This window comes from Hippocampus comes, unplaced genomic scaffold (assembly GCF_001891065.2).
Source record: "Hippocampus comes isolate QL1 unplaced genomic scaffold, H_comes_QL1_v1.1 scaffold76, whole genome shotgun sequence".
NCBI lineage: Eukaryota > Metazoa > Chordata > Actinopteri > Syngnathiformes > Syngnathidae > Hippocampus > Hippocampus comes.
Window position 1 is genome coordinate 1,766,923 of NW_017805277.1, and position 27,825 is coordinate 1,794,747.

Here is a 27,825-nt window from a genome sequence, read left to right on the forward strand (position 1 = left end):
AGCAGGGGGTGTTGGAAAGTAGTTGTTTTTTCTGTTTTTTTTTTATTTGACAGAGTTATGGCAAGAGATTGAGATGCAGAGCTGTGTTGCCTGTGCTGACTGGATAATGACATGCAGAGTGCTGCAGCTCTACGATAGGTTGAGCTTCCAACCAGATGCTCATTTCATCGAATCTCCAAAGAGGAGAGAAGGGCTTGCACTCGCATGCACACTCATTGAAAATTGATTAAGCAGTAAATATTAACAACTTGGAATCATAAATTGTTCAAGCGTCTTGCCTCATGTAGAAATCAGCAGACTGAAGTTAAACATCACTGAGACTTACTTTTCCTCTTAATTCTCAGCAGTGTATCGTTTCACCCTAAATAGACAAGAAGCCAAACAAAAACAAAAGTGATTCCATTCGTATTGCACAAATTATAGGCATGACAGCCATGTTTTATTTTTTCCACCTCATGGATTTATGTCTATTTGAATTTGTAAGTTTTTTTTGTTTTGTTTTTGTTTTTTAAAAAGATTTCCCACTGAATATAAATGACAACGGAAATACGAGCTGAGGTGCACACTACCCTATAAAAAAACAGACCTTGTATTATTTTGGGCTAAAGCATTACTTTCCATTGTAAGAACTTTAAAATATAAATAATTGACATTTATGGCACAACAAAGCAACAAAGTTGTTTGCTTCTCTTATTTCTTTGCTGTGAAATACGGGAAAGCCAATTTTCACAACAGCAAAACTTATTTTGAGTTTACTCAGCATTTTTTTAAAACAACACAAGATTATTAACTGCCCATTTACAATTCTATTATTTGTGTGTGGAATTGATTATTGATAATAATTATGTTAATAATCAGGCAGCATTTGGCTTAATTCAAGTAAACAGTTAAGCCAAACTCACCAAAACCTCCTCTGGGCAGCATCATTCTGCTCAATACAATGCTGACAGAATTTCAGAAGAAAGAAAGAGAGAGAGAGAGAGAGAGAGAGAGAGAGAGAGAGAGAGAGAGAGAGAGCGAGAGAGAGAGAGGTTTTCACATCTTTCAACACTAAATACTAAAAAAGAAATGATTAATTGATCGTTAATTTTCCCTATAGACGAACAAGGAAACGTAATCAAAAGTCCATCGTAGTGGACACTTTCGTGGCTACTTGCATTTTATTGTTTGAGAGGACGGAATACAAGCCATTCCTGATTTTTGTGATGTTATATTATCCAATTAAATCACAGTGATTACAGTATATATAAATAACATGACATGACATAGAGTAGAGGGCATTTTGTAAAACTGAAATCTCTCTAACCTGTTGCATTTTGGTGTTCTTCTTGTTCCAGGAAAGAGGAAACATTGCTGTTGTGTTTAATGTTGGAACAGATGACATTAACATAGAGGAGACGTCAAAGTTTGTAAACGATGGAAAATACCACATAGTCAAGTTTACAAGGAGTGGGGGTAATGCCACTCTCCAGTTGGACGATCTACCCGTCATTGAGCGCTACCCCCAAGGTGAGTGACCCACTCTCCCTCTAGTCGCATGCATTTGCTAATTCAGGTTGACTAAAATACGATCAAGCAAATGATTTCAAACTGCACTTGTTATGATTATGTAATCTTTTTGGTTATTCTCTTTCCAGCAGCTGTGTAGAATAATACCAGTGTTTTCATAATGCTTTAATCACCTTCTGCACATCAAGGTTTCTTAACATTGTTTTTTTTTCCCCCCCCTTATCAAATACAACTTTACCCAAACGCCACCCACGCTCTTGACAGTGGAACTAATAAGAGTATGTAGATTAAAATCTGCCTACATGCTACGTTCAGTGTGTTACCAATGCTTAAATGTTAATCGAGAGTTTATAGTGCAACAGTACGATTAAATGAAATTGAATTCTATGTATATAATTGCTGAACCTGTTGTGTGTTTTGCATGACGTTGACATAATTTGAATGGATTCCTTGGCTAAGGAAGGAGCCAGCAACACTGGTATTTTTCTGTGAAGTCTGTACATGTCAATAACATGAATGCATTTACTGTAAATGTCTTGAAATGTCGCAGTCTTGATAATTGTACGACATGAACTGCATAAGGCTTTGACAAAAGCTACTGTGGATAAATGAATGTCAAATTCTTAGTTTGCGCCAACATACAGTGGACTCATCCTGATGCTCTACTTCAAATTTTGAATCGAAATATGAGCACCCAAAGAATGTGCTCTCCAGCTCCAAATCAAGATGTTTGAGTCTGAGAGTGAATTAAATGTCTGGGCAGTAGGACAAATGTTTTTTTTTTTTTGTTGTCCCCCCACCCGAGAATGTTTACTGACCTTTTTAGCAATGACTGTGGCATCCATCCAAAAGCAAGATGGTCAAATGTACTCATTTCATCCTGCTCGCCTCGGGTAAAACATGGACGGGAATACTTTTGACATGTTGCAGACGGGGGAGAAAGCACGGCGCAGGGTGAATAGTCAATCCTGGAACAGCAAACATTGTACAAGCGACTTGATTCTGAGCCCCTTCCACATTGCTGACTTTCTCACCTTATTTCTAAGGTATAGCCCGGACACCCTGCGGAGTAAACTCGTTTCGGCCACTTGTATCCGGGATCTGTCAGCTGCTTCCAGAATCCCACTGGCCAAAAAAGGCCGATAGGAATCTTTCTTCTGCTCGAGGGCATTCCTTACATTTGGCCCCTCCCACAGGTGATGTGCCCATGGGAAGAGGGAACCATGTTGTCTTTTTGGGCTGTGCCCGGTCAGGCCTCATGGGCGCAGAAACAGCCACCAGGCACTCGCCATTAAGCCCCACCTTCAGGCCTGGCTCCAAAGGGGAGACCCGCTGACCTATATCTGGGCAAGGGAAAATCGGTTTCAATGTTATTACTCATCGTGAGAGATATGTGAGCCGTGCTTTGTCTGGTCTCTCGCCTAGGACCTGTTTCCTGTGGGTAATCCTGCCCAGGGCATAAAGCCCCAGACAATTTAGCTCCTAGGATCGTTAGGACACGCAAACGCCTCCACAACGGTAACGTGACGGCTCACGGAGGGGCGTCCACTTTCCAAATCCTGAACTACTCCACCTTTGAGGCAGTCAAATTAAGAGTTTCCACGGTGGCCCAAATTTGTGGCTATCAACTGAAAACTATTTTTTTGTCATTGAAAATTTTAGCCAAGTGTTTTGAAACATGCTGGTGACCTATGGTTCTCTTTTTTTAAATCTCGAAATTAGCAAGTTCATTCGGTTCATTGCACACTAAGTGCATGAAATTGCAATTGCTGTCCAGTTCCCCCCTTCACCTCCATCACAGAAAGCCTTTATTCACTCAGCCCGTCTTTCGTTTGACAAGTATCCATGTATGCCGCTAATACACTCATAATAGTAGCCCTTGGCCTCGGCCACTCACAGATCAACAGTTCCTACAATAGAGCAAAGCTGACAGCACAAATGATGGTTGGAAAGCTCAACAAGAGAAAGGTGCAGATTGCATCTGAGTGAGCAATCATTGAAAGTAAGGCAATAATTGTCCCACCAGGGCTTATATTGCTGTCATTGAAATCTCATTAAAAACTCTCACCCTCCATACTTAAGAGGGCCCATTAAAAATCTTTCGCGTAATTATTCTAATCTAAAATTCAAAGCTCACGCGTAGACGCGTAACTACCCTTCTGTTTGCTGCAGTTCTTGCTTTTATTCTTGCTCTGCTTTACGCCACACACAAAAGGCTGGGCTGCAACCAAAACAAGAAAGGGGGGAAAAAAAGGGCTTCTTCTCCAGAGTATTGGCCATGAAAGTAATACCAACACAATGGTGTTGCCATGCCCGCGGGGCACCATGCAGCATCCTATTACGGTACCCACTGAGCATGCAGTGCACACAAAGATAATAGAGAAGTCCCAGCCTGGCCTTATTCTTTTTACTGTTATCAGTACACAGTGCACTTACATGACTCCCGCTGCATTCAGTTCCAACTCACCCTGTACCTTTTACGTCAAGCTGACCACCTCTGCCACCTCTGTCCATCTTACCCACTGGTCGATTCCCCCCCCCCCCACCTTGCAGTAGGGAGTCTGATTTGCAGGATACAGAGTGGGTTGGAGGTGGAGGTTATTTTTTTCAAAGAATAAAAGATGCACTTTTTTTCTGTCTCTCTTCTGTCCATGATCCTGCTCCGGCTGCGTTCAAGACAGTACAATGGACACCGTGGGCAAAAATGGCAATTGATTAATCCCCCCCCAAAAAATTGTGAGATTTGTCTGGCTTTGCCTTTCACGTGTTCTGGTTCCACTGATGGAGGAAAGGTCCCAGTATCTGTATCGTACTGACAACTTTGTTCCAAAAGACAAAAAGAAACGAATCAGACCCAATCAGGTCATTTGGGACGGATCAGCTGAATCGCCGCTGTCTGGAAAAATAGATAAGCTTGGCCATCTCATACAAAACCAAATCACCACTCGGCAACAGTCACAGGCTCTCTGTGGTGGCCTAATGAATGGACTATACTGCAGCCCTGCGGATGGCATTGTTCATGTGCCACAGTAGGGATCAATACATTATCATAACGTGATTATGTTCTCTTAATTGACCCTTGTATGAGACTGACCACATTTGGCACCCAGCCACACTGGTAGCGTGCCGAACAGAGAACATGATTTTGCACACAAGTAGAGATTATCTGCGTGCATGGCTAAGAGTGTGTCTGTGTGTTACAGTCTGCGTCTGTCTTTATTTTTGTTTGCTTAAGTGTGAGTTATCCTTTTTTCTCTATCGCGATAGATGCTTCATTTCTGCTTATTTGCTCAATTGTAATTGTATCGTTATTGTTGCTGAAATAAACATTGTGAGTTCGTCTGTGATCCCCCGCCCCAAACTCATAATATTTTCAAATTTGGAAACAGCAAATAAATACAGTAGACTAAATAGACATGTTGTTAAAGAAACTCAGGACTCAGAATGAAACTGATTATTTCATCAACTTTCATCCATTTCAGGGGACATGTTATCCACATACACTCTGCTGTCGACTGAAATTAACATCGCAGTGATTTAAACTGTGCTTGTTTTGATTATGACATGATCATCAACCCATAGTTATGCTAGTTATTGCACCATAACACCGCTACCCTGTTTTCCGGATTTGGTCACGTGACGTTTGCAATGGAAACGCGATAGCATTTGTGCCGTTAATTTCCGTCAACAGCAGACAGAGGGTGTAGAATACGGTCGTCCGAGGTGGACGAAAATGGATGACTATCTCCTTTTTATTTCACAAGTGCAATATTAATCACAATACACATTTTAGATTATGATGTACAGTATACAGAATGCACACCAGCATTTAACAACTAACACCAGTTTGTCCATGTTGTTTATTTATGTATTTATTCAAGCCATGTAAGAATTAAATTCTTTGGTAGCTCAGCATTAACTATAATAACGAATGTACCTCTTAAAAACCAGAAACATTCCAATAAACAACCGGTGACAACTTGACACAATCTGCTGCCAAATTCAATGAACTCAATCCACAAGTTTTAAATCGCTTTCACCTTTGTAGTCATTCAAGCTGATGTGATGAAAAATGTCTTTTTTTTTTTTAACCACCAAGCCCTTCCTTTCCCCCAGGTCTCTGTGTTCCAGTCTCCTCAGAGGCTATTCACCTCCAAGCATTGTTAGCTACCAGATCTTTAATCTGCACAGAGTGAATTAATATAGTTGATGGAACAAACATTGTCAATCTGCAAGAAGAATGACGCCGACTGAATTCAATCTCGGCAGACAATAGCAAAGGGGAAAGCACTCACTCTTTAGCTCGAGTGGAGTGAGCGGCCCTGACAAAAGGTTGATGCAGAGTTTGTCCTCATTTATGCCCAATGGTCCTCCAAAGTAAAAGTGGAGGTTGCTTTAGGATATTGCTTCTCCTCCCATGGCACTTCTTTACCAAATGACATTTTTCGATCGGCAACAACTGTTCCCACCCAAACATGTGACAGTCACTAATCCACGTAGCTTTTTTGTCAAATCCATTGCATTGACCAACTATGCAATACTGATCTCTCAACATTTGTTTTCTCTGACTGAAGAGTTTTATGATTCAATGCACTACATGTTGTCAATAGACATTTATTTTGGTCAATCAGGCTATTCATTACAAGATTGGTGTTTGCAATGTGTTAGATGTATCTTTTCTTTTACAACCACGATCTAAGGGTGACATAAATTCAAGAGGTGTTTATTTTGAAAGTGGTAGGTACATAACTAGCAAAAAGCATTTTAAAATGTTCAGACAAATGTGTTGGAGATAAGACAGTGAAATGTGTTGGGTTTTTTGTTTTTTTTTAACATAGATTTATTGATCCAAAGGATGAAACCATTTAATTTCAACTAATGTAGTCCTAATTTGTTGGATAAAATAAATTAAATGTTGGTATAAATAATGGTTTATTAAATATTTGTGACGAATCATTTAAACATTTTCAATATAAAACATGTAAATGTGCAGTTGTTTCGCTATACCAGTATGAACCTTTAACCTTTGACCTGACAGATTGTAACCACTGAAATGTCTCTTTAAACTTTAAAGGCAACAATGATAACGAACGCCTGGCGATTGCTAGACAGCGAATCCCATTCCGACTTGGTCGAGTAGTTGACGAATGGCTACTCGACAAAGGTAAAATCACTGGTTAAAATTTCAAATAGAGTAATTTGATCATAACTAAGTTGTTGCAATATTTTGTAAACACTAAACCTAAAATAAAACATGAATAAAATAAATGATTTGAATAGTCAATATAATGTTACTGTTCAATAATGTATTTATTTTGTAGTCAGTTTTTTTTTGTTAATACGTGTGTGAAATTATGGTTAAAGGGACTATAAATATGAATTTAAATCTCAACATTGTTAAAATGTCTATAAATTGTAGTAGCCTATTGCTGTAAACTTCTAAATGATAACTATAAATTTAGTATTTAGTATAATTGTTTGTTTTTACAATGTGATTTTTAAAAATATATATTTTTGATCGATTTTGCCTTTTCATTTTTTGTGTGATGAAAGTGCCAGAAATTATAAATAGTGAACAAGATGAATTGGCGTCAGAATTTTGAAGTCCCTTTAACATATTTTGTTAAGATGTATAGGTGCTTTATATCAGTGAACTGTAACATTAAAATAAAGTGTGTGCATGCTTTGATTTTACAATGTAATAACCTATTCATATTTTTCACATAAAATGTGAAATGACCCCCTTTATGTTTTATTTCTTTGGTCATTTTGCTCTAATCACCTGCCATCGCACATTTTTCTTTTTGGTATGTACTTTTGTGTTTTTTCTCCATGCTTAATTAACCTTATTCAGTTGACTATTCTTTCTCGCGTTTGCTAAAAGGAGTCTGGATGCCTCCTACTGGAATGCCACGAACAATTTCCATGCTTGCTCCGTTCCAAGTTCTTAAATCTTAAAACTTGAAGTAAAAACCTGCTTATAGAAACAAATATGAATGCATTATTTGTTTCTATAAACGATGTATCTATAGATTCTGTATTGTATTCCTTAATATATAGCAGTAATATTTCACGTTTTTTCATGGGACTAACCTTTTAGCAAAGCTGCTTTTTTGTATTTTTTGTATTTTTTTTTTGTTTTTTCATAAAGCAGGCATGTCATCATAGTAACTGCAATAAATTGCTAGGGTTTGCTTCTACAACCCGTAATTTATTGGTCTCATTAGCCACTGGCGAGTAATTTGTCTCCTTGTCTTTTTTATTTTATTTTATTACTGTTTTTGTTTTTTGTTATTTTTGTGTCCTTACAATGTCTACACTCCAACAGATTTGTATATGTAACGTTGTTTTCCCACAGGGCGGCAGCTGACTATCTTCAACAGCCAAACAACTATACAGATTGGTGGCTGGGAGCGAGACCGGACTAGATCCTTTCAGGGCCAGCTTTCAGGCCTCTACTATAATGGCCTGAAAGTGTTCAACATGGCCGCAGAGGGAGACCCCAACATTAAGATCCAAGGCAGTGCGCGGCTTGTAGGGGAGTCGCCTTCCCCTATAACTCCACAGTCAAGTACTACAGCCAATCGGTCCGAAACATCCACAACTATAATGGAGCTCACCACCACCACTGCATCCAGTCGCCGAGTCAAACAGACGACACCACGAGAGCCTCAGCAGGTAAGTTGGTCTTTGAATTATTCTTTTTAAATAGCTGTTCAGACACCAATTGCACCGAACGTGCGCATCAAGTCCATTTGCCATGTGATGGCAGAATACTGTACATTCGCAAATTTTGCACTCCACCTGAGAGAAATAAGTACCATTCCTCAATCAGACGGCTCTTTTTGCCATTCAGGAAAGAAAACAGCTGCTGTAATCGTCATATTTTCCACACTATAGGGCGCACCGCATTATAAGGCGCATGGAATAGAACCTCAATCGTGGCTGAGGTTACGTTATGCGTCCACTAGATGGAGCTATGCTAAAGGGAATACAATACAATACAGCTTTATTTATATAGCGCTTTTACAACCGCTGCAGCTGTAAGAAGGCGCTTTACAGAACGTTTAAAATACTACATCCAATAAATCAGAATATTGATCCATATATAAGGCGCATCAGATTATAAGGCGCACTGTCGGCTTTTGAGAAAGTTGAATGCCTGTAGGTGTGCCTTATAGTGTGGAAAATATGGTATCTCAGTTCATACTGTAAGTACAACTGCAACGTTAACTCCTGGGCCCTTTTGGACTGCCTGACCCAATCCTAACCAAAGCACCAGCTCCTACTAAGCTACGTTAACAGTGTCTCAGATATTATGTTCACGACTCATTATTGTTTATTTATGAAGCCCCAAAAATCTGAAGTGTCATTGTGAATGTCTTAAAGGCGAGATAGATATGATATTAGAAGATTTTGAAAATGACGGAAAGCCACCGCTTCAAAGCAATGTGATGTTCTGTCAAATCTCTAAGTTACAGTGTTTACAGATTTGACTATATTTTCCTTAATTGTGAATGTGAGGAGGCTGCTGTGAATTTTTGGTTCTCTTTCCGTGCCATGTGATTGGCTCATGAGCAGTACAGGGTGCCGCCCGTTCTCACCCGAAGTCAGCAAAAATACTCCTCAGCTCACCAGCAATTCAAGATAAATGGAATAGAAATTGACTGGATGAATAAATGAACGGGTGATGCGATGACAGCAATTCACCAGATTCATTTGATTAATTTAGAAAAGAAAGATTATATAATGATCTTTTTTTTGGTCAAGTATGTGAAACACACAAGCAATATGTCTCCGATAGTATGAGCTGCACTAGTATTGCGGTAACAAGCAACTTCGACAAACAAAGACATGACACATAAGTACATTCGTAATGTAAAGGCCTCATTTGTGCAGTACTAGCACCCAATTACAGCTGTGCAACAATGCAGAGAGTTATCTAGTAAAGATAAAGTGAGCGGCGATGCGGTAATGGCAATACTATTGAGACGGTGGTGCAGATGATGCAGATAATCGTGCCACCTTTTAAAGTGACCAGTAGCAGGAGGCTAATTGTGTTGCAACTTTGGGTGTGCGGTGATGCATAAAGCCTTTGAGAACTTTAACGTGTCTCGCGCTGTGGAATATTGATCAATAACAGTTCAACACGTTTGTTGAGAGCTGAAGCTACCTTGATAAGTACAAAATTGGCAAACATTTGGAAAGTGCCACGATGGTATTTGAGTCACCTGCTTTGGGAGTTGATGGCAAGATGGAAGAAGCTGTTTTTCATGTCTGCTGATTTTGGAGTGCGTGATTCGATAGTGCCTACCTGAGGAGAGGAGCTGGACGAGGCGGTGACCTTTTCCCTGCCCTTGTCCGAAGGTGTGAGTCAGGTACTTGCTGGTGTGGAGGTGGGCCGGTGTGGGGAGTGGAGGTGTCATTTTCAAATATGCAGTAGAACATGTTTAGGTCATTAATGTGGATTTATCATGTTGTGATATTAAAGGCCGAACCCACAAACCAGTTTACGGAATACCGTTTTGGTGCTTCTGTAAGAAAATTAATTTTCAGTTTATTTCATGACTCCAATGTCCTCTAAGGATATTACCCATTTTGTAATGTCCAAAGTATTCTATCCACAATGGTTAATGGGTTGAAATTGACAGATTATTGAGGTTTAAAATACGGATTCTGGTGCATCACTCTTACAAGGCTGAGTATTCTTCATTAATTCATTCTAGACACCATGCATATGAAGTTGCAGATCGGGGTTTGATTGATCAATAAAACCAAATTAGGATAATGGTGTTGTCTGTTTGTACTAAAGAGAGCGTTGAGTTGATTCATTTGATTAAAGAGGTGTTCTGTAATGATGGCAGCGAGATGAATGAGGCATACAAAAAAAATGTGCAATGGGAGATGTCATTGTCTGTGCTTTGATTCTACCCGACGACCTTTCCGCTGAGAGCTCCTGCAGTGGGACGTTTCAGTCTCAGGACATTGCATTGTGTCTGGCTTGTGTACAAAGAGATGCATTCAGAGTCCTTACTCAAGAATGGGTCTCATTTTTAGCATTTTCCAACTGGTTCAACCCTCCTCTGATGGCCATTCCAATTCACGGATTTTTGGTCCTTAAACAATCTTCACATGATACAATTTTTATCATCACTGGCCCCAATGAGACTATGGCAACAGTTAATACGTTTCACATTCAGTTAAGGGATTGTTGCATTCATTCATTTGCCCTCCAATGTATTATATTTCTTGCCTTTAAATGTGAGATGCAATTACAACAACTTTTCACTCTTCCTGTCACAAAACCTTAGGTCTCTGTAGTCGCAATACATCCAACAATCCTTGAGAGAAATCACATTACAGGAACAGTTAAATGACAGAAACAAAAACCAACAAGGTGTATTGAAATGTCAATGATCTTTTAGGTTAAACCTTGCAACATTACTTTGAGGAATCTTCTATCAGGAAATGTATGACACATTTTACCATTAAAGTGTTTGTCATTTATTAGTACTTGTTCGAGCATCCCTGCTAATATTTCCATTGCCCCTTAAAATGTTTTTGAAATCGCATTTGAGGTTTTTAATTTTTGTTGAGTATTATTATCATTATTATTGAATTCAGTGGGCCTTGTCTCATGCAAACCATGAAATTCACATTGTTCTTTTCAAACCCCTTGTGTCCACTTATGCTTTATTACCATAAATCCTTACACCTTTTGGTTCACCTGGGAAGATATTCACAAGATGAAAGCTAGACACTTTACCACCCAAAAACTAAGAATGGATTTTCATGTTATTTGAGTATTCAACCTTTTGACATACCGATAATTAAAAGACCAATAGCATTGCAGCTCATTCTTCATACTATATACAAAGGCATGCACTGTGTGTGTGTGTGTGTGTGTGTGTGTGTGTGTGTGTGTGTGTGTGTGTGTGTGTGTGTGTGTGTGTGTGTGTGTGTGTTTTATTTGCCTAAGAAAAATTCCAGTGCCACTTGACTTTACTTATGGTCAAATTTTAATCAAATTCTAACAAACAAACAAAAAAGCAACAAGAAAATGAGAATGCTCTTATTTGGTGCAGCCAGTGAGAGCTCTTGACAGTGATTGATCTTCATCCCTGAGATGAACGGCAGAGTCCTGGCCTGTACACAAGTCCCAGGGATAGACAAGATTTAAAATACTGCAAGAATTTTTGTATTCTGTTGTCCCCTTTCATCAAATCTGACACCACGGGGCTCTATTTCCGTGTCCACTGCAAGTCTGGTGTGTGCCGCAGTGGCATCCTCCACAGGAGTGGGAGAGACAAAGTTTTATTTTCTCAGACCTGTGCAAGCCGGTGCAGCATGGCGCATTATAAAAAGGGCATTTTACACCGTTGTGGGTGTGAACACAGCCAACTTAAATGCCACCTGTGAGAGGCACGCTGATAGTCCTCGGCCTGGCAGCAGAAGACACTGATTTGCTCGAGTCCTGCGGCAAGTCGAGGTGTGCAATGTCCGTTCATAAAGATCGGTAAGCAGATCTTCATGAGCGGATTATATAAAGTAAACACTTGGAGACCGCCTTCTACCCCAATTCTATGTATTGTGTGTGAACCAAATTCCAAAACAAGGATACGCCACTTTTGACACTCGAGTGCAGCTGCACTGTTTACAAATGTGCATAGATCCCCATGTGTCAATAATCTTTTATTGTGGATAACCTGGTAACTGGAGTGTGTTTCACCCATCCTTTTTTATAATCATCTATGCACTTCTTGTATCCAATACCTACAGTATCTGCCCTTAGGGATCATTCTGATTGTCTTGGTCCTGGAATGGATTATCGTTTTACAAGTGAATGCTGCAATCTTAGATTTAACACTAATCCTGCATGCTCCGGTTTTCAGACCCGAGCTTTATCTGAGTTTGAATCACTCCTCAAGCAACTAAACCTATGCAGTGCAGACTCTTCAAATGCAGATTTATAAGATAAGAGACCTGCGGATTATTTGGTCTTAATATTGCCTGAGATGAAATCTGACATTACATTTTTAAACATAATAGTCACTCTTAGCTATTGCCACTTGAAAGCGAACTATTAAGTATGCATTGAATGTATTTCAAGATGTTTTTGGGGGTTTTTCGTGATCTCGATAAAATGGCTCAACAACTGCAAGACCTGAAATGGAGAACTGAGATGTATATTGTCACTTCAGACATGACCATCCTTCGAGCTCATTTTCTAATTTTCCTGAGAGGTAAAAAAATAAATATGTTTTTGTCTCTGTACATCTTTAAACCAACTTTGCCTCATATGGCGTACACTCACATCTGACAATTATATTGTAGTACTTCAAAACTCTATCCAATCCGTCCATCCATTTTCAATAGCACTTGTCCTCGCTATGGTCGCGCTACGCCAGTTGACTGGACAAGAACCATGATACACCCTTGACTATTTGCCAGCCAATCACATAGGATACTCTGTTATATCATAGTAAAATGTTTTTGATCGTCAGCTATGGCGTGACTTGTAATCGGTAATCTTGCCTCAGTGTGCCTAAGGCCCGGTCACACCCTCTTGCCCACTCAGGGCTAACATATGGCAGGGGAGCTGCGACCGTCCCTGGCCTGCAGCATGCGCACCCCATGACAGACTAGATCCATCATCTTGGTGTCACCAGAGGCACTTATGGAAATTAGCCTTTACTATGATGCTGTACACACAGTGAGGCACATGAGTGCGTTACTAACAGCGTTGAACACACACACATCAACACGCATTGACGTGTTTTCATGACTTGATATATATACACCGTTCAGTCAGAGCAATCAGCAGGGTGAATAGGATTGCATTTGCTTTGCTCGAGGATTTGCTGTTTTCTCTTTTCTTTTTCTGTGCTTTTCATTATTCAAAGAAACCAAAATCGAAATCTTCCTTTGGGTTCTCGCACGGTAGCATATCAGAGGCCAAGAGATTGTCCTACTTAAAATGTTTGAATGGCAAGAAAGAAACTTAAGTGATTTTGTGTGTGATGTTTTATAACAGAGCGATATTGAGACTAACACTTTACAGCATGTTTTATTGACCATTTTGTCCTCTCACAGGGCACCGGCTCTTATGATTTGCAGAGGAAACGAGCATGAGAGAGCGCTTGTTAGAGAGGCTTATTTATTATGAATATGAGCGTTGTGCCAACTACTCCACTGACACTCCTATCATTAAAAAAAAAAAAAAAGCTGATATACAGTACATTCTCAAAAGCTTATGTTTAAAACCTCTGCTGTCATATTTCAACGTGTGCCACTCAAAGGAGAAATGAATGTTTTATTTAAACATTGGGTAAAACCCATAATTAAATAAATCCCATGAGCTTTTACACAAATAAGCATTTAATGCACCATACCGACTGCATTACGAGCAGCATAGTAATTCAATCTGTAAGAGCCCAATAGTTCATTGAATGGCACCTTGATTTCATGTTATGTGCACCATCAGTTCAAGAGGTTTCAAACATGGAAAATGGGTCACCATGTGCTGACATGGTCATGAATCAGATCCTAAATCAGGTGAAAAATCACAGTCTTCATGCAGCTCTTAATTTGACAAGGCATTTTGATGAAATACTGGTAAAAAGTACCGTATTTTTAATTGTGCCAGGAAGTATTCCTTCCTTTTATTAAAATGATTGCCTATAAGTGTTGATTCACAATTTTCAAGACGATAATTTTTTAATACCGGTATATTAATGAGTGTCTTCTTACAGCTTGTCATTGGTTAATGAGGCAGAAGAATTCATGTCTTGGTAAATTAAAATGAATAAATTTAAAAAAAAAACGTAAATCAAGATCTGCCATGATGCACAGTCAAAGATCTGTTTGGGAAGTGGTGCCTGAAAATGCACATTGTCTTGTCTTCGTGCTGCTGACTCACAAAGTTGCTCATTCTTGTTTTTGGTGTTCATTCTATGGAGAAGAAAACCTTGGAGGCAAGGACCTGATTAGATGGATGCTCTTTGGGAGCAACATAAGACTCAACCTACTGTTGGAGGGCAAAACAGCTTTTCCGTTTCTTTGTTTTCTTCTTTTGGTCTGGTTTCTCTGTTTTTTTTGTTCTTTGTTTTTTTAACATTACACATGGGACTTGAGCCTTCAGTAGATTTATCTCCGTCATGGAGGAATCTATATTAGGATGACAAATTTGTTCGTGTCACCTGATGAGGGACTGAGACTGCATGTCAAGAATCAACCCAAGTCAGAAAGACAACGATTTGTATCTAAGTGGCACATTCCTCTCTTTTTCTCTCTCCTAAAACACACTTGTGCATGTTTGGGTTTATCTTCTATTTTTAGCTTTCGACACTGAACTAGATTCCTCAAACGACATGAGTTTGTTAGACGTGATTATAAGCCAATCCTTTCTTTCTTTCTTTCTTACATTTCTTCACGTATCCTTAATTTGTGACTCCAACTAGGCACTTCTCTTCTCTTGGAGGAGATTACAACCAAGGTGAGCGAGGGATTCACACAGAGCTCCAGATTCGATTTCAGATAAGGAAAAATGCCCAAGCGTATTGCGGGGGAGGGATACTCCAGTGGAGAGAGACTTTTATCTGAGTCGTGTGTTACTGAGAGTAAGGGGGGCAAAATATCGTGTGTAATGTTTAATGCGCTATGCATTGCAAAGATGCAAATGATTAAAAAAATAGCTGGAGGTAGGCTTCATAAATTTGATGTAAAACATTTCTGCAACAGCAGCAATTAGCTAAGAAATGAGAAGTAATGATCTGCTTGAGGCTGTAATCAACATGCCGGAGGATCAATTTGCTCTGTCTGCGCTCAGCCATATGATGTTACATTCAAAGATGTTATTCAGGCAGTTAACACAAAAGTTATTCAACATACTTGGTAAACATACACTGACTGATAAAATTGAATTCAAGAGCTGGTTTGAAAATTCACCTTTTAGAATATTTCCAAACCATATCTCTTACCGACATGGTGAATGGGATATATTCTCTGTCCCGGAAATAGCCATTGATGTGGTTTCCTCTCATACACAACCACATAAATTCGATAGATGCTGAGGAATTTACATTTACACTCTATAAGTGCCTCTTTCTAGACAATAGTTGATAAGGTTTCTGAGGAGGACTTTCGTAAATTCCACGAAGCAGAGAATGCTATGAAAAAACAAACAAAAAAAGGTTTCCGTTCACAGTCGTGCTCTTGGGTTTTGAGGGGAAGCACGACTCATAAGCGCACACATGCATGCGTCCCTGCAGTCCAAAAGAACAATGTTTGCTCATTCCATGCCTTTTTTTTTTTTTATAGTATCAGCAATATACTCCTGCTTTGAGCTCCTTTTTACTGCATTTATGTCACAAAACCAAGTGAATTGGAAGTGTGTGTCCCTCCACTGCTGCATGAAATTGGGTGTGCCGGGTGTATGAAGCTGCCTCCCAGCACCTTGTTAGCTTGTCTGGGAACAGTGACTTAAAAGGCCCAGAAAGATGTATGGCAAGACATGAGCGCAATGGTACCAAGGGATGAGATAGAGAGCCTCAAGCTATTTTTTTTTCTTTTGTTTATATCCTACCCTGATACTCCGCCTGAAGTCCAGTTGAAGGAACTGCTGATTGGCTATAAATAAAGCAAAGTTCCCTAAAGGGACGATATCTCAAATTACACAGTGAAACAACATGTAATTACGTGGCCCACCTTGAGTTGAATGCTGCAAAAGGGAGAAGGCATCAAGATTAGTCAGACTTTACTGTCTTTTGAGGAATGCTGGATTTTTGGATCAGTTCTTTGGGCAGCACCAAGTATCTGATGATTTATTCCATATTTCTTCCAATAGTGGCCCATAGTCCAACAGACTTGAAGTGTTAATGAAACAAGTACTGTAAGTGTCTCTCTCCAATAGATGCCTCACTTTGCCCGCTGCACTGTTACATGGGCCTAGCTGAGCACTGCTGCTAACCAAATTATCAGCATCTAACAAACCATATATAAACAGTCATACTTCGGTTTTCGAAAAGTGATTTGTTCGAAATCCGAAACTATTTTATTAGCCCATGATTAGGGGCTAATACACTACGCAGACATAAAAAAAAAAAAAAAAAAAAAAAAAAAAAAAAAAAATTTTGGGAAAAACCAAAAAAACAATGAAAGTTACCGAGAGGAGTCAAGTGGCGTATTCGGGTTGCTCAGTTTGGTCGAAAACCGGTTTTCGGTTGTAATCCGAGGTGTAAAAATCTCAAATTTCCTGGCCGAAATCCGATTTGGTCGATAACAGAGATGTTGGAAAACCGAGGTTTGACTGTATACGATAGCAAATGAGAGATTATCTTGTCAAATATGGACTGTAGATCATGAGACCATTCAAGATGGCGGCCTCAGAGTCAGATTCAAGTGATCTTAAGGCTGAAGTGTTCCTGCAAGATAATGCATTGGCTTGTCCCATTTGTGCGTGTCCTTATATGATTAGGACCTGACAATGTAAAGGCAAGGCTAATCTTGCCAAATATCAAATAATTTATCTTTCAGAGCTCCGAAATGTACTGACAGGGCAGCGCCAAATTTCAAATCGCAGAGTATCCAACATGTTGGATACTCTCCAACATGTTGGATACTCTGCGCTGATAACGCAGCACCATCCGCGCTCAAATGAACGCCCCCACACACGAGGCGCGAATGACTGAATACCAAGCGTGGATGGTGACGAGCATCGATGGCGCCTCATTTGCGCCAGGCTTTATCAAACACAAGACTACACCCAATCATTCTGGCTCTGTCTATACACGGCTCGAATGCCATGTATCTTGGTTAGCGTAAACTAGCTGGTAGCTTAGTTTTGAAGTATGCTTAGCGGCATTGAAACAATTTTTTAAAGAATTTCCTGTTTATATTTAGCATTGGTTGCTGTTTATTATTCCGCTGTGTTAAGTTAGAAATTATGTTTTCCCTTCTTGTTACGTTGGTATATTGACTAGTTCTTCCTTAAATAAGTAGCCTCTTCTTTGAATGAACTGATGCGTCTCTGATAGATGAATAATTTATTATGCTGCCCGTTTAGATTTTGAAAAAACTCATCCTGTTCGGCCCACCACCCTAAAGTGTTCTTTGAGCCCCCGCTCTGTGTGACTGAGTTTGACATGTGATATATAGGAAATGAGGACGATGAAAGTGACTAATGTTATATTTACCCTGATGGGTTTTCCCTATTGTTATTCACTCTGCCCTGAGCTATACAATGATTATCAGCCTGTAAACACCTTGCTTAGGGTATTTCTTTATTTGTCAAATGCGATTTATTCTAGCTTCTCGGTGATATGCTCTATATATAGATTATGTATTATTAACATGATGTATCAGCTATGAACTGCTGCGACAATGCGACTCATATCGTCTTGAATGTGTGGGTCTGTGATGTTGACAGCTTGGCAGCAGGAAGAGTGTGGGCGAAGGCCAGGCTTTTTGCACTGTACTAACCTCACAGTCTGAGAGGCTCTCTCGCCTTCATTATTCCGATGAAATCCATTGAGCATCTGGGACTAAATTATTCAACACCATCGACCCAGTTACAGGCTGCTAAGTTGTCATCAGGCGTTGTGATAGCTACAGTGGGCTTCATCGGTTATGGCCACAATTTACTGATATTAGCATTGAATTTAATTTGGTTTAGCACAGCTTTCAGTTTTTACTATTCTGTATAAAAGAAAGTGGAAGAATGGATTTGTTCGGCCTCCGTCTTAACAAAAGAAATTCGATTTTGCTGTACCATTCTCACTGGGGCACTAATGATGTGTTGCTGCCAACACGAAGCTCAAGATACCAAGCCCATCCCGTTTAGTCCAGACAGCGCACTGTCACAACTGGACGCACAAACATTTCCAGCCGAGAGAAATAGTAGCAAGCAAAACCTTTGGTTTAGAGTGATTTTATCTATCCATCTATTTATTTATTTGCACTATCCGATTGGTGACATACAGTCGAACATTTTTTGAGCTCCTAACATAGTAGAACCTTGTGTGTCTTGAACCGAGCCGCACCACGTCAATTAAAAGAAACAGAGGATGTATTCCTGTTGCCACACAACAGGGTGTTTTAATCTAGTTTGGATGTGTTTTGTTTCCCTTCCCCTTTCCACCTCATTATAGTTATGAAAGGTAATTAGACATATGCAAGCCCAAATGGTATTTTAAATTAGCCTTTCTAGTCATATTAAAAAGAAATGTTTGCATCTTCTTTGGGCGGTAGGGATATTTTTTAAATGCAATATGTTAGTTAACACATGCCATCTGTGATAGAAATTCACACCTTGCCCATATGCTTTGTAACACTGTAAAATCACTTGTGGTGATACTAACGCACTAAAAAGTACTCTGTTGGTGTCAAATGTGGATTTGTGGAAAGCGCCATACAAGATGACATATGAGCGTGAAATATATTATGGAAATAGGACCTTGTCTGGTTAGGGTTAAGGTCTGATTGACTATGATTACATGATTTGAAATAAAAAACAGCCCTGAGGAGTACGTGTTTGTCCATCTTTTGGATTGTGTAAATGAGTGTGAGTTATGGAACAGAAACCTGAGACAAAGATCAGTCTATAAGCCACATCTGCTCATGCGTTCCAGCCTTGGCATTTGTTAAAGGCTACCTATATGTTTCATGTGGAAACTAGTAATAATTTGACTTAATGTATGGTTTTGTTCATAAAACAGCTGCCCTCGCAATGTAAGTGGTTGTAGAGTATGTGTGGAACTACATAATTGAAATAATGTATCCTCCTTGAGTCAACACATTTTCCAGCTACGTACAAATGTACAATCCGAGAGGTCCCTGCACAACAAGACCTTAGACTGGATAAAAACAGGGTTTGCCAAGGGATACAAAAAAACAACAAGCATCCTCGGTGGAATACATTAGTAGGACAACACAAGCGTGCATCAGATAAACCCTTCAGATGCCTTTTGTGTCCTCCTGACTTTGAGCTTGTCTCCAAAGAGACGTGCCGGGTGCCAAAGAGTATTCATCAAATTAGACTACAAAGACAACAACGTGAAAAGCTATCACTCCTCACAGAGGTGCGCCAACAGGTTATCACCCTGAAAGTCTCTCTTGGTTCTGAGCACCAGTGCATCGGAACACAAAATACCCTGAACAACAACTCTCGTTCCACGTGCAATGAAAATGGGAACGAATTCATGGAAAGAAAGAAAGTGTAGTGTTCTGCAAAATAATGAAGTCACCTTGTTGAATAGTTACTGAATGCTGACTAAGCTTTACAGAGGACATTCAGACCAGGGGCACATTAACGTCAGCAGAAAATACAGATTTGTTAAAAAAAAATAAAAGATTGAATGAAATAAAAAGCACAAATAAATATTAAAAACACCCACCGTAAATTTAAACTTCAGCAAGAAGCATAGAGAATGAAATATGGTACGTTAGCGGTGGGACCATCATTAAACAAGGAAATTAATTGCTATTTGCAGTTACCCTCATTTATATTAATGGGTGGGGGGGCCAGCTAAAAAGTATGTAACAGTTAATGTTTGTATTCATTGTTTACAATAATTGTTTACTTCTGTGTTGTCAAGTAATTGAGGTACAATTTGGGCGACCTGCGGGTTGTTTCATGTGCCACATTGTATACACATTTGTAAGAGGCTGCATTCAAATCTGAGAAAATCCCATTCCGTGTGCTTTTTTTTTTGCCTCTATGTTGCCATCACAAATATGCCCCTTAAGAGCAAAATATTGGCCCATTTCAAACATGTAGTGTAAATCAAGCCATGGTAATGGAAGACTTTGCGCTAAGTCAAATTCGATTGCCTATATTCACTCCACACTTGCTTGCCTGTTCAGGGTCACCGTATAACCTTCTGTTGTTCGTATAGTTTTCATTCTGATCAATCTTGACAATGTCCACCAACACCTAAATAATCTCACATGACAGTGTACTTAGAGACTGTGAAAATCTTCATGCATTTTACATGAGCGCTAAAAGGGGGTTTCTATTCTTGTTTTTTTTTCTTATTGTGTGTGAGTGTGTGTGCGTGTGCGTGTGCGTGTGTGTGTGGGTGTGTGCGGGTGTGGGTGTGTGTGTGTGTGTGTGTGACTGGGGTGTGTGTGTGTGTGTGTGTATGTGTGTGTGTGCGTGCGTGCGTGCGTGCGTGCGTAGATCCCACTGGAGTGTGCTCTCTGTTGCTAAGACTAGTGGCAATTAAATGAGCTACTCTCCTTGTTCCACCAGGGCTTCAGCACTTTGCTGCTGGAATAATGATACTTGCTTTGCTTTTAGCACTTTAGAAGTATAGGATCATTTCTCTTGTGTGAATTATGCTGCTTAGATTGGAAAAAATAACACAATTCAGCTAATGAACTGGAATTGTATAGTATTGTTGGAAAAGGGTTGGAAAAATCTCTGAATGTTTTGTGTGTGCGTGTGTGTGTGTGTGCGCGCGTGTGTGTTTTAATACCTTTGTTTTTAAGATTTGGGTGTTCTTTTTTGGTAAAAAAATATGTTACCCAATGGAAACTTGCCAGTTTCTATGACTGTAGATGGATTGTATGTTAAGAAAAAAGAAAGAAAAGCTCCACTAAGGATGAGGACACCATGAATTTGCCATGTTTAGGACTTTCGATGTCATGACCACATCAAAATGTTGGCCTACACTCCAATCCCAGGATGCTTTGTCACATGACAAATCATTTTAGTAGTGATGTAGAGGCTTATAGCATAACATGGGTTGAGTGATGTACTGATGAGAATATTTATGGTAAAAGTGGCTCAAAGGCACAATTTAACTAGTTGTACATGCAGTACTGTATGCATACAACCATTGACATTTTTAGGGGAATTGTTGTTTTCTGTAGTAAGACATACTAGAGAAAGGTTGATATGTTTGTTTCAGAAGCTTTGGCTAAGGAGGCCGATAACCGATATTTGAAGCGTTCATTTGCAGTAAAAGCGATAATATTTGTGTCCAAATTTTAAATCGGACAAACGTCAACATTTAACTTTGTTTAAATGGCTTTAAGCTTGTTTATTAAACAGCCTTTTACATTTGCGACTTGTACAATTAAAAAAAAAAACTTTGATAGGAGATATATTTGTTTTAAAATTCAAACAAAAATAGCATGGAGCAAACAAAATAAAGGGTACAGCTAGCTCACAACATTTTGACTAAGCTGATGCGAATATGAAATGGCGATATGCGTCAAAATGCCAAATATCAGCACAGATAATTGGACCGGTCAATAATCTCAAATATATACATTGAGTCCAATATACATTGAGTTTAAAACATTTAGGTAGATTTACGTCTATGAACTTGGGTATGAAGTCATGAAATGGATTCACCTACTTATTTTTTAATGCTATTGCAGTCACTATACTTGCCAGAATTGATAATAGCAATAAATAGAATGTGGTCGTGGCGGTGGTGTTACAGCCATACACCTCCACAAAAGCTTACTGTGCGGTGATTTAACCTACGTGGTAGACATCTTCCACGCCTCCTCTTCCACATAAATCTCAAGAAAAGGAACACGAGAAAGGGAGGTGGAGAGAAGAGGGCTGTGATAAGTTAGGAAGAGGAGCGAGAGAGCATTGATTCCATGATTCCACCAAACTTCTGCCAGTGAATGTAACATGTCAACATCCTACGCCAGGGAAGAAAAAAAGAAATATGACGCTAAAGTGATGGATGTGGCACTCTTGAATCAGACTGCTACACCATCTGGATACTTGACACTGTACGTCAGAAAATTACATTTACGTTTGGACGGACTTCCCCGGCCAGCCGCTCCAAGAACTGCTCTTCATCACATCTCCTTTGATGGATCATTCCCAGAGTTTTTATGATGTTCGGCTGCACTCCAAATGTCAAGATAATCCAAAATCAGATTCCGTGCATCCTAATGGACGTGAGACTAAATGACATCATCTTTCATTTCCTTAACATATTTCATCCAACTCGCAAACACATTGTGATGCAAAAATACAGCATGCCGTGTATTGTACTTCCATCTTCAGAGGCCCCAGATTTTTTTGACATTGTGATATAATACTGAAGCTTGATGGTAGTAGCGTGCCATCATGAAACATTTTAACCAACCATGGAGCGCCAATCATGCTTCGGAAAATCAGGCTCAAACGTGAAGTTTCAGACAAACATTACACAATAATGTGGAATGCCTTGGAAAGTGTTTACGGTGGAAGAATGATGATCCATCAGTTTTGTTTAGTCTCTCATTTTGAATCCAACAGACAGACACTGAGCTTTAGAACTGATATTGGTTGCACAGAACTGTCGCCTCTGCTGTTCCACAATAATCCGATTTCGTGTTCATGGAGTATACGACCGGTTTGAATGTTTTGTCAGTAACCCCTGTGCGATTCCGTGGCCTCACCGCTCAACTGTGAACGTATTGCTCTCTTTGCAGACAAGCGAGGACATGCTTGTGGCATCGGCAGAGTGTCCAAGCGATGATGAGGACATCGATCCCTGTGAGCCGAGCTCAGGTGGGTTAGGTTAGTCATCTTTTTTTATTCTATTTCTCTATGGCCGTGTCAGTTTGTCTGTCTGTGCTGTATTTCACCCACACCATGACACTCAGAACATGGCGCAAGTTCTCCTGAACAATAACTGCGCTTTACTCAACGTGTTAACATTATATCTTTGTGACCATTCACCTACTTTGTACATATTTGGTCACACGATCTCACTTTAGGCGTGCATGTTATAAGGAAGGCATGACTCAGTAGTAGAGTGGTCATTTCCCAACCCAAAGGTTGGTGGTTCGATCCCTGGCCATTGCGACCATGTCCAAGTGTCTTTGAGCAAGATACTGAACCCCCAGTTTTGCTCCTGATCCTCTGTCATCAGTAGATGATTGAGGTAACAGTGTAAAGCGCTTTGAATACCCGAGGTAGAAAAGCCCTATCTAAGTGAGAGCCCATTGATCATCAACATGTGACATTGTCTTGTGTTGGTAATTAACCTGCAAATTGTGATGAGAATTAATCCCGTTGTTTTTCCATGCGTAATTTTCTTGGGGGTTTTTTTGTTGGTTTTTCTGGCAATAAAGCTCATATGAGCTACAGTTCAAAGATGGATGCTCCACTCTAAATAGAAATAACAGCAGCATGGATCTAACAGCCTTTGTTAGGCTGCCGGTAAACACAAACTTCAAGGAAAGATTTATTTACCACACAATGTTTTATATCAGCTTGCACTGCTGCCAAATGTTTAATCTTCTACCTTTCCAAGCAAGGAGAGGCGTTATAGCTAAACCTATGAATAGAGGGATTTTAAAGGCTTTCTGAACTGATGCGAAAGAAGTGGAAACAATTAAGTCCAGACGACCTACTCCATCTAGAGGTTCTATTGATCAGTGTGAGGTTATCAAACCACCGCTAAATTATTTTCAACTTTCCTTTCTGTCTTCTCCCAATAATGGGGTCTGGTGACAACAATAGCGCCATCCAATTTTCTTCTCATGCCGCACATCTCTTAGCCCCAGTTTTATCAGGGGTGCAAGATATGCAAAATGGCATCATCACATTTCTGCAAATCTTCACGCTCCAAAAAGGAAGCCATATTCTCACATTTTTAGTATCACGCCAAGGCCTCACTATTCATGTATGCAGGAATTTTTGTTGGGGCCAAGAGCTAAACAATAACGAGAACGATCTGTTTTCAGAGGTCAGCACTCGATCGTTTTTCTGTCAGACTCTAGCAGTAAGTGGGGCATACCAGTTGGTTAAACGTAATCATTGCCCTATTTTATTCCTGTAACCTCCTGAAAACATGAAAACTCCGGAGCACCAGCAAAGGCTTATCACCTGTTAAGCCCGCTGTGATTAGATCATGTAGCAACAAATTGAATCCTTCTCCTGGTTCCAAAAGCCACAGAGGAATACTAACATGTGTACTATAATAGCAGCCTTATTTGACTAATTTGGGAAGCGCGCATTGGCAGAATGGGAGAGAGCAGTGTAAAGAATGCACATAAGTCTCTCTCTCTCTCTCTCTCTCTCTTTCTCTTTCTCTCTTTCTCTTTCTCTCTCTCTCTCTCTCTCTCTCTCTCTCTCTCTACTTTAAAAAACGACTGAAGCATTTACCCACGGGATTTAGTCACCTTGCAAGCATGTCCTGTGCTTCTTTGTCAGGTTTGAGACCAGCTGGTAATGCCGACAAAAACGGTACAGTAGTAATTGTTAGGGAACAAAGAACACCCACTCTGCATTATATTCGAAGAACAACATGATGTCTTCTTCAAAGTTTTATCTTCTTCAACTCAAATGTTGAGATTTATGCAGCCTTCTACTTATCACAAACTATCCCTTTTGTCCTTATTCTCAGCTGAAGTGTTGCCAATTGGCAGGCCAAGGTTAATCACGTCCATTTTGTTCTTCTGCAAACACATCTTTCTTTGTGCTATATTATGAACTACCTGCAGTATGCGCTTGATGTTTACTTCAATAGACTCACTTATGTAAAGAGAACAGTCTAGTTTTAACTGATAAATCAAGTAACAAATGAATACTCTTCACCGACTGGTAAATTCATCAAGCCAGGAGGAATTATGGCACGGCATTGTTTTAAAAGAAAATTGAGCTTTATTTCATATCCTGTGCAATTTTGGTATTTTCCCCAATACTTTTTCATTGAGGATTATGCCATCTCAGGCTCATCCTGTGTGTTCTGAAAGAAAACAGGATTTCACACTCACTGTCAGGCTGCCTCTTTGCTGATCCCCCATATTTATATTTTCAATTATTTTCCTTTTTTCACCCACTCATCTTTAGAATGTGCTGACGTTGATGCTTACACAATGTGTCCGTTTATAAATCTAAGTAGGGCATAGAAGACTTTGCTTATCTGAGAGAAGACGCATAGCCAAGGTCGATAATGGCTTAGAATGAATAAGGGAAATTCACATTTCAGTGTTTGATGTGATGATGAACATTATAGAGATGATACTAGTTAATTATCATATACACCGACCTGCCACAACAATGATGGGCATTTTTACAACATGATGACCATGTGCGTAGCCATTTTTGAGGGCTTATTTGACATGTGATAGAAATACATATGGGCTCACAATTGTATTAAATGGACATAACAGTAATGGCAGCAAATTGCATGAGGCACTTGGCAATTTCTGCGATTCAACATTTACCGGTGCTTTCACTGAGTGTTATGTAATACCGGTTTAGTCAAGCGATGCAGTAATAGGCAGTCTGCAAGTAGGCAGGGCTGTACTTTTCTTACCAAATGGCACTTACAGACTTCTGCATATATTTTTTTTAAATAGAATTGTTACTTCACACTTTGACAGTCCACGAATTGTGTTGTGTCAAAAACTTCAGTAACACGTCCGATTCGTCCATCTGACAAGAACTTGAGTCCATTATTCAGCTTTTGTCATCATAGAATGTAAAACTACTGTTTGCCTTTCGAAGTAGTCTTTTGGTTAAAAAAAAAAAAAAAAAACTGCAAGCTTCTAATCTATTTTGTAAGAGTAAAAGTAATCAAGTGTCCCATCACCAGCCTTGTGCAATTAATGCCAAATAAATCATCCTCTTGTGGAAGCTCCTCTGGACAGAGGCTTAAATTACACCATACCTTTAGCGGGGCTAAATGAAACACCTTTAACTCATTTTCAGAAGGACCTCATTTCATGCTCGCTCAACTCTCTGTTCATCATCCGCCATTAGCGTGAGCTCAACCACTTCTCACTCACACGCTCTCATCGGGCGTACTGCCAGCATGTCACAAGTACACTTCTCGAGGACACTCTGATAATTAAAGAGGGATTTAATAAGTGTTTTGGCTCCACTGCAGCTGATACAGTGACCTGTCAGCAGATTGAGCTCTATCACCACTATGTGATGCTTTTGACAGTTCGTGATTATGATGGGATATGTGAAGTCAGATGCTCTAACGCTAATCTGACTAAATAACACCAATGTGTTGAAGAGCCGGCCAACGGAGCCCAGCTGACGGTGTGCTACTCCCACTTTTCCGTTAGCCAATACATTCTACAAGGCACATCTTATGTACAAGCACCAGTATTCGAATTTTGTTTTCGCGCTTGCAGGCTCCATCTAGAGGTGTCAAGTTTTACCTTATAAATAACTTGCAACAAAAGGACGGAGGGGATGTCACCTTTTACAGTAGGAGATGTGTCAGAAAAGTTCCAGGACTGACGTCATCATAAATATATTTCAAACACAAATTGTGATCCAGATAATTAATTAGCACGTCTACAAACCGACCCTGCTGTGTTTGCTTTGATCAATGAGTGAGAGCAATGAGAGTTGTGATGGTTAACTCGTAGCTGCTTCAATGTGACAAAAGAATGTGCCATCTCACAGTGCCGTGAGTATCCGATAGTTCCTGGCCAGGAAGACATTGCCGTGCTACCACAATCTCCCTAATTATACAACCTGGCTCTGTCTGATGTTTTTCCTTTGTCACAAGCTCTCGCATTGAAGACATGGACAACAGGATCCTGCAAGAATTCTTCAAGGCGTGCATGAATTCTTAGACGAGACGACTTAGGAAGTGTGTTCGACTCCAGAGGGATTACTTCAATAGAGGAAGTCTGTTGTTTGGATTTGAATTACATCTGTAGTGACATCAGTCCCGGAGCTTTCTGACACCCCTCGTTATAGCATTATTCAGTTATAATCAGCAAACCTATGAAGATCCAATATTTAATTCAATGTGAAGTAAAAGGAGTCAAAGGTTTCATTTTTAAATTACCTTTATATATTGTCACTAACAACTTGAACGATAAATATGTATTTGATCAGGTACACTACTGCAACATACATGCACGCATGTTTGCTCTTTAAACTACAAACCCAACAAAAGGTGTGTCCTGCCTGGTCCACCAACTCAAGAAAGCAGTACAGTGTTGCCATAGCATTAAAACAGGCGGTGTTCTCCCTATTATACTCATTGTAATCCCTCAAGGGGAAATTTAGTTTACATGCTGCTCTATGTTTTGTGTTGCACAGTTGAACACCACAGAGAGAAGCAGATCAAGCACGTGGGCATGGAAGGAGTGATTCAAAGTGAAAGGGGTGCATAAACAGTCACTTGAGCTGTGGGTGAGAACAGTTCAAGGGCACATTGACACTAGCCAGCAAGTGCTTTAGCAACTCTCTCACAGCGAGTTATCATTAATACATTTTTGTCCCTTGACCATCCGTCTAGAAGCCCAAATCCTTAAAAATTACCTACCACAATACCATCCAGCCATCCATTTTCTAATCCGTTTATCCTCAAGAGGGTCCCC

General features: G+C 39.8%; 1 protein-coding gene across 16 annotated transcripts in view; it reads left to right on the plus strand.

Annotated features, from left to right (window-relative positions):
* LOC109516230 (neurexin-1a) overlaps window positions 1–27,825 on the plus strand; it is a 193,625-nt gene that overhangs the window by 158,585 nt on the left and 7,215 nt on the right. For 8 of the 16 annotated variants that reach the window (XM_019870587.1, XM_019870592.1, XM_019870591.1 and 5 more), the window contains 4 exons: window positions 1,338–1,509; window positions 6,584–6,673; window positions 7,868–8,187; window positions 22,954–23,041. In XM_019870587.1, the coding sequence (XP_019726146.1) occupies window positions 1,338–1,509; window positions 6,584–6,673; window positions 7,868–8,187; window positions 22,954–23,041 (670 nt within the window). The remainder of the gene's footprint in view (window positions 1–1,337; window positions 1,510–6,583; window positions 6,674–7,867; window positions 8,188–22,953; window positions 23,042–27,825) is intronic. The other 8 variants (XM_019870588.1, XM_019870594.1, XM_019870600.1 and 5 more) reach the window with 3 other exon arrangements.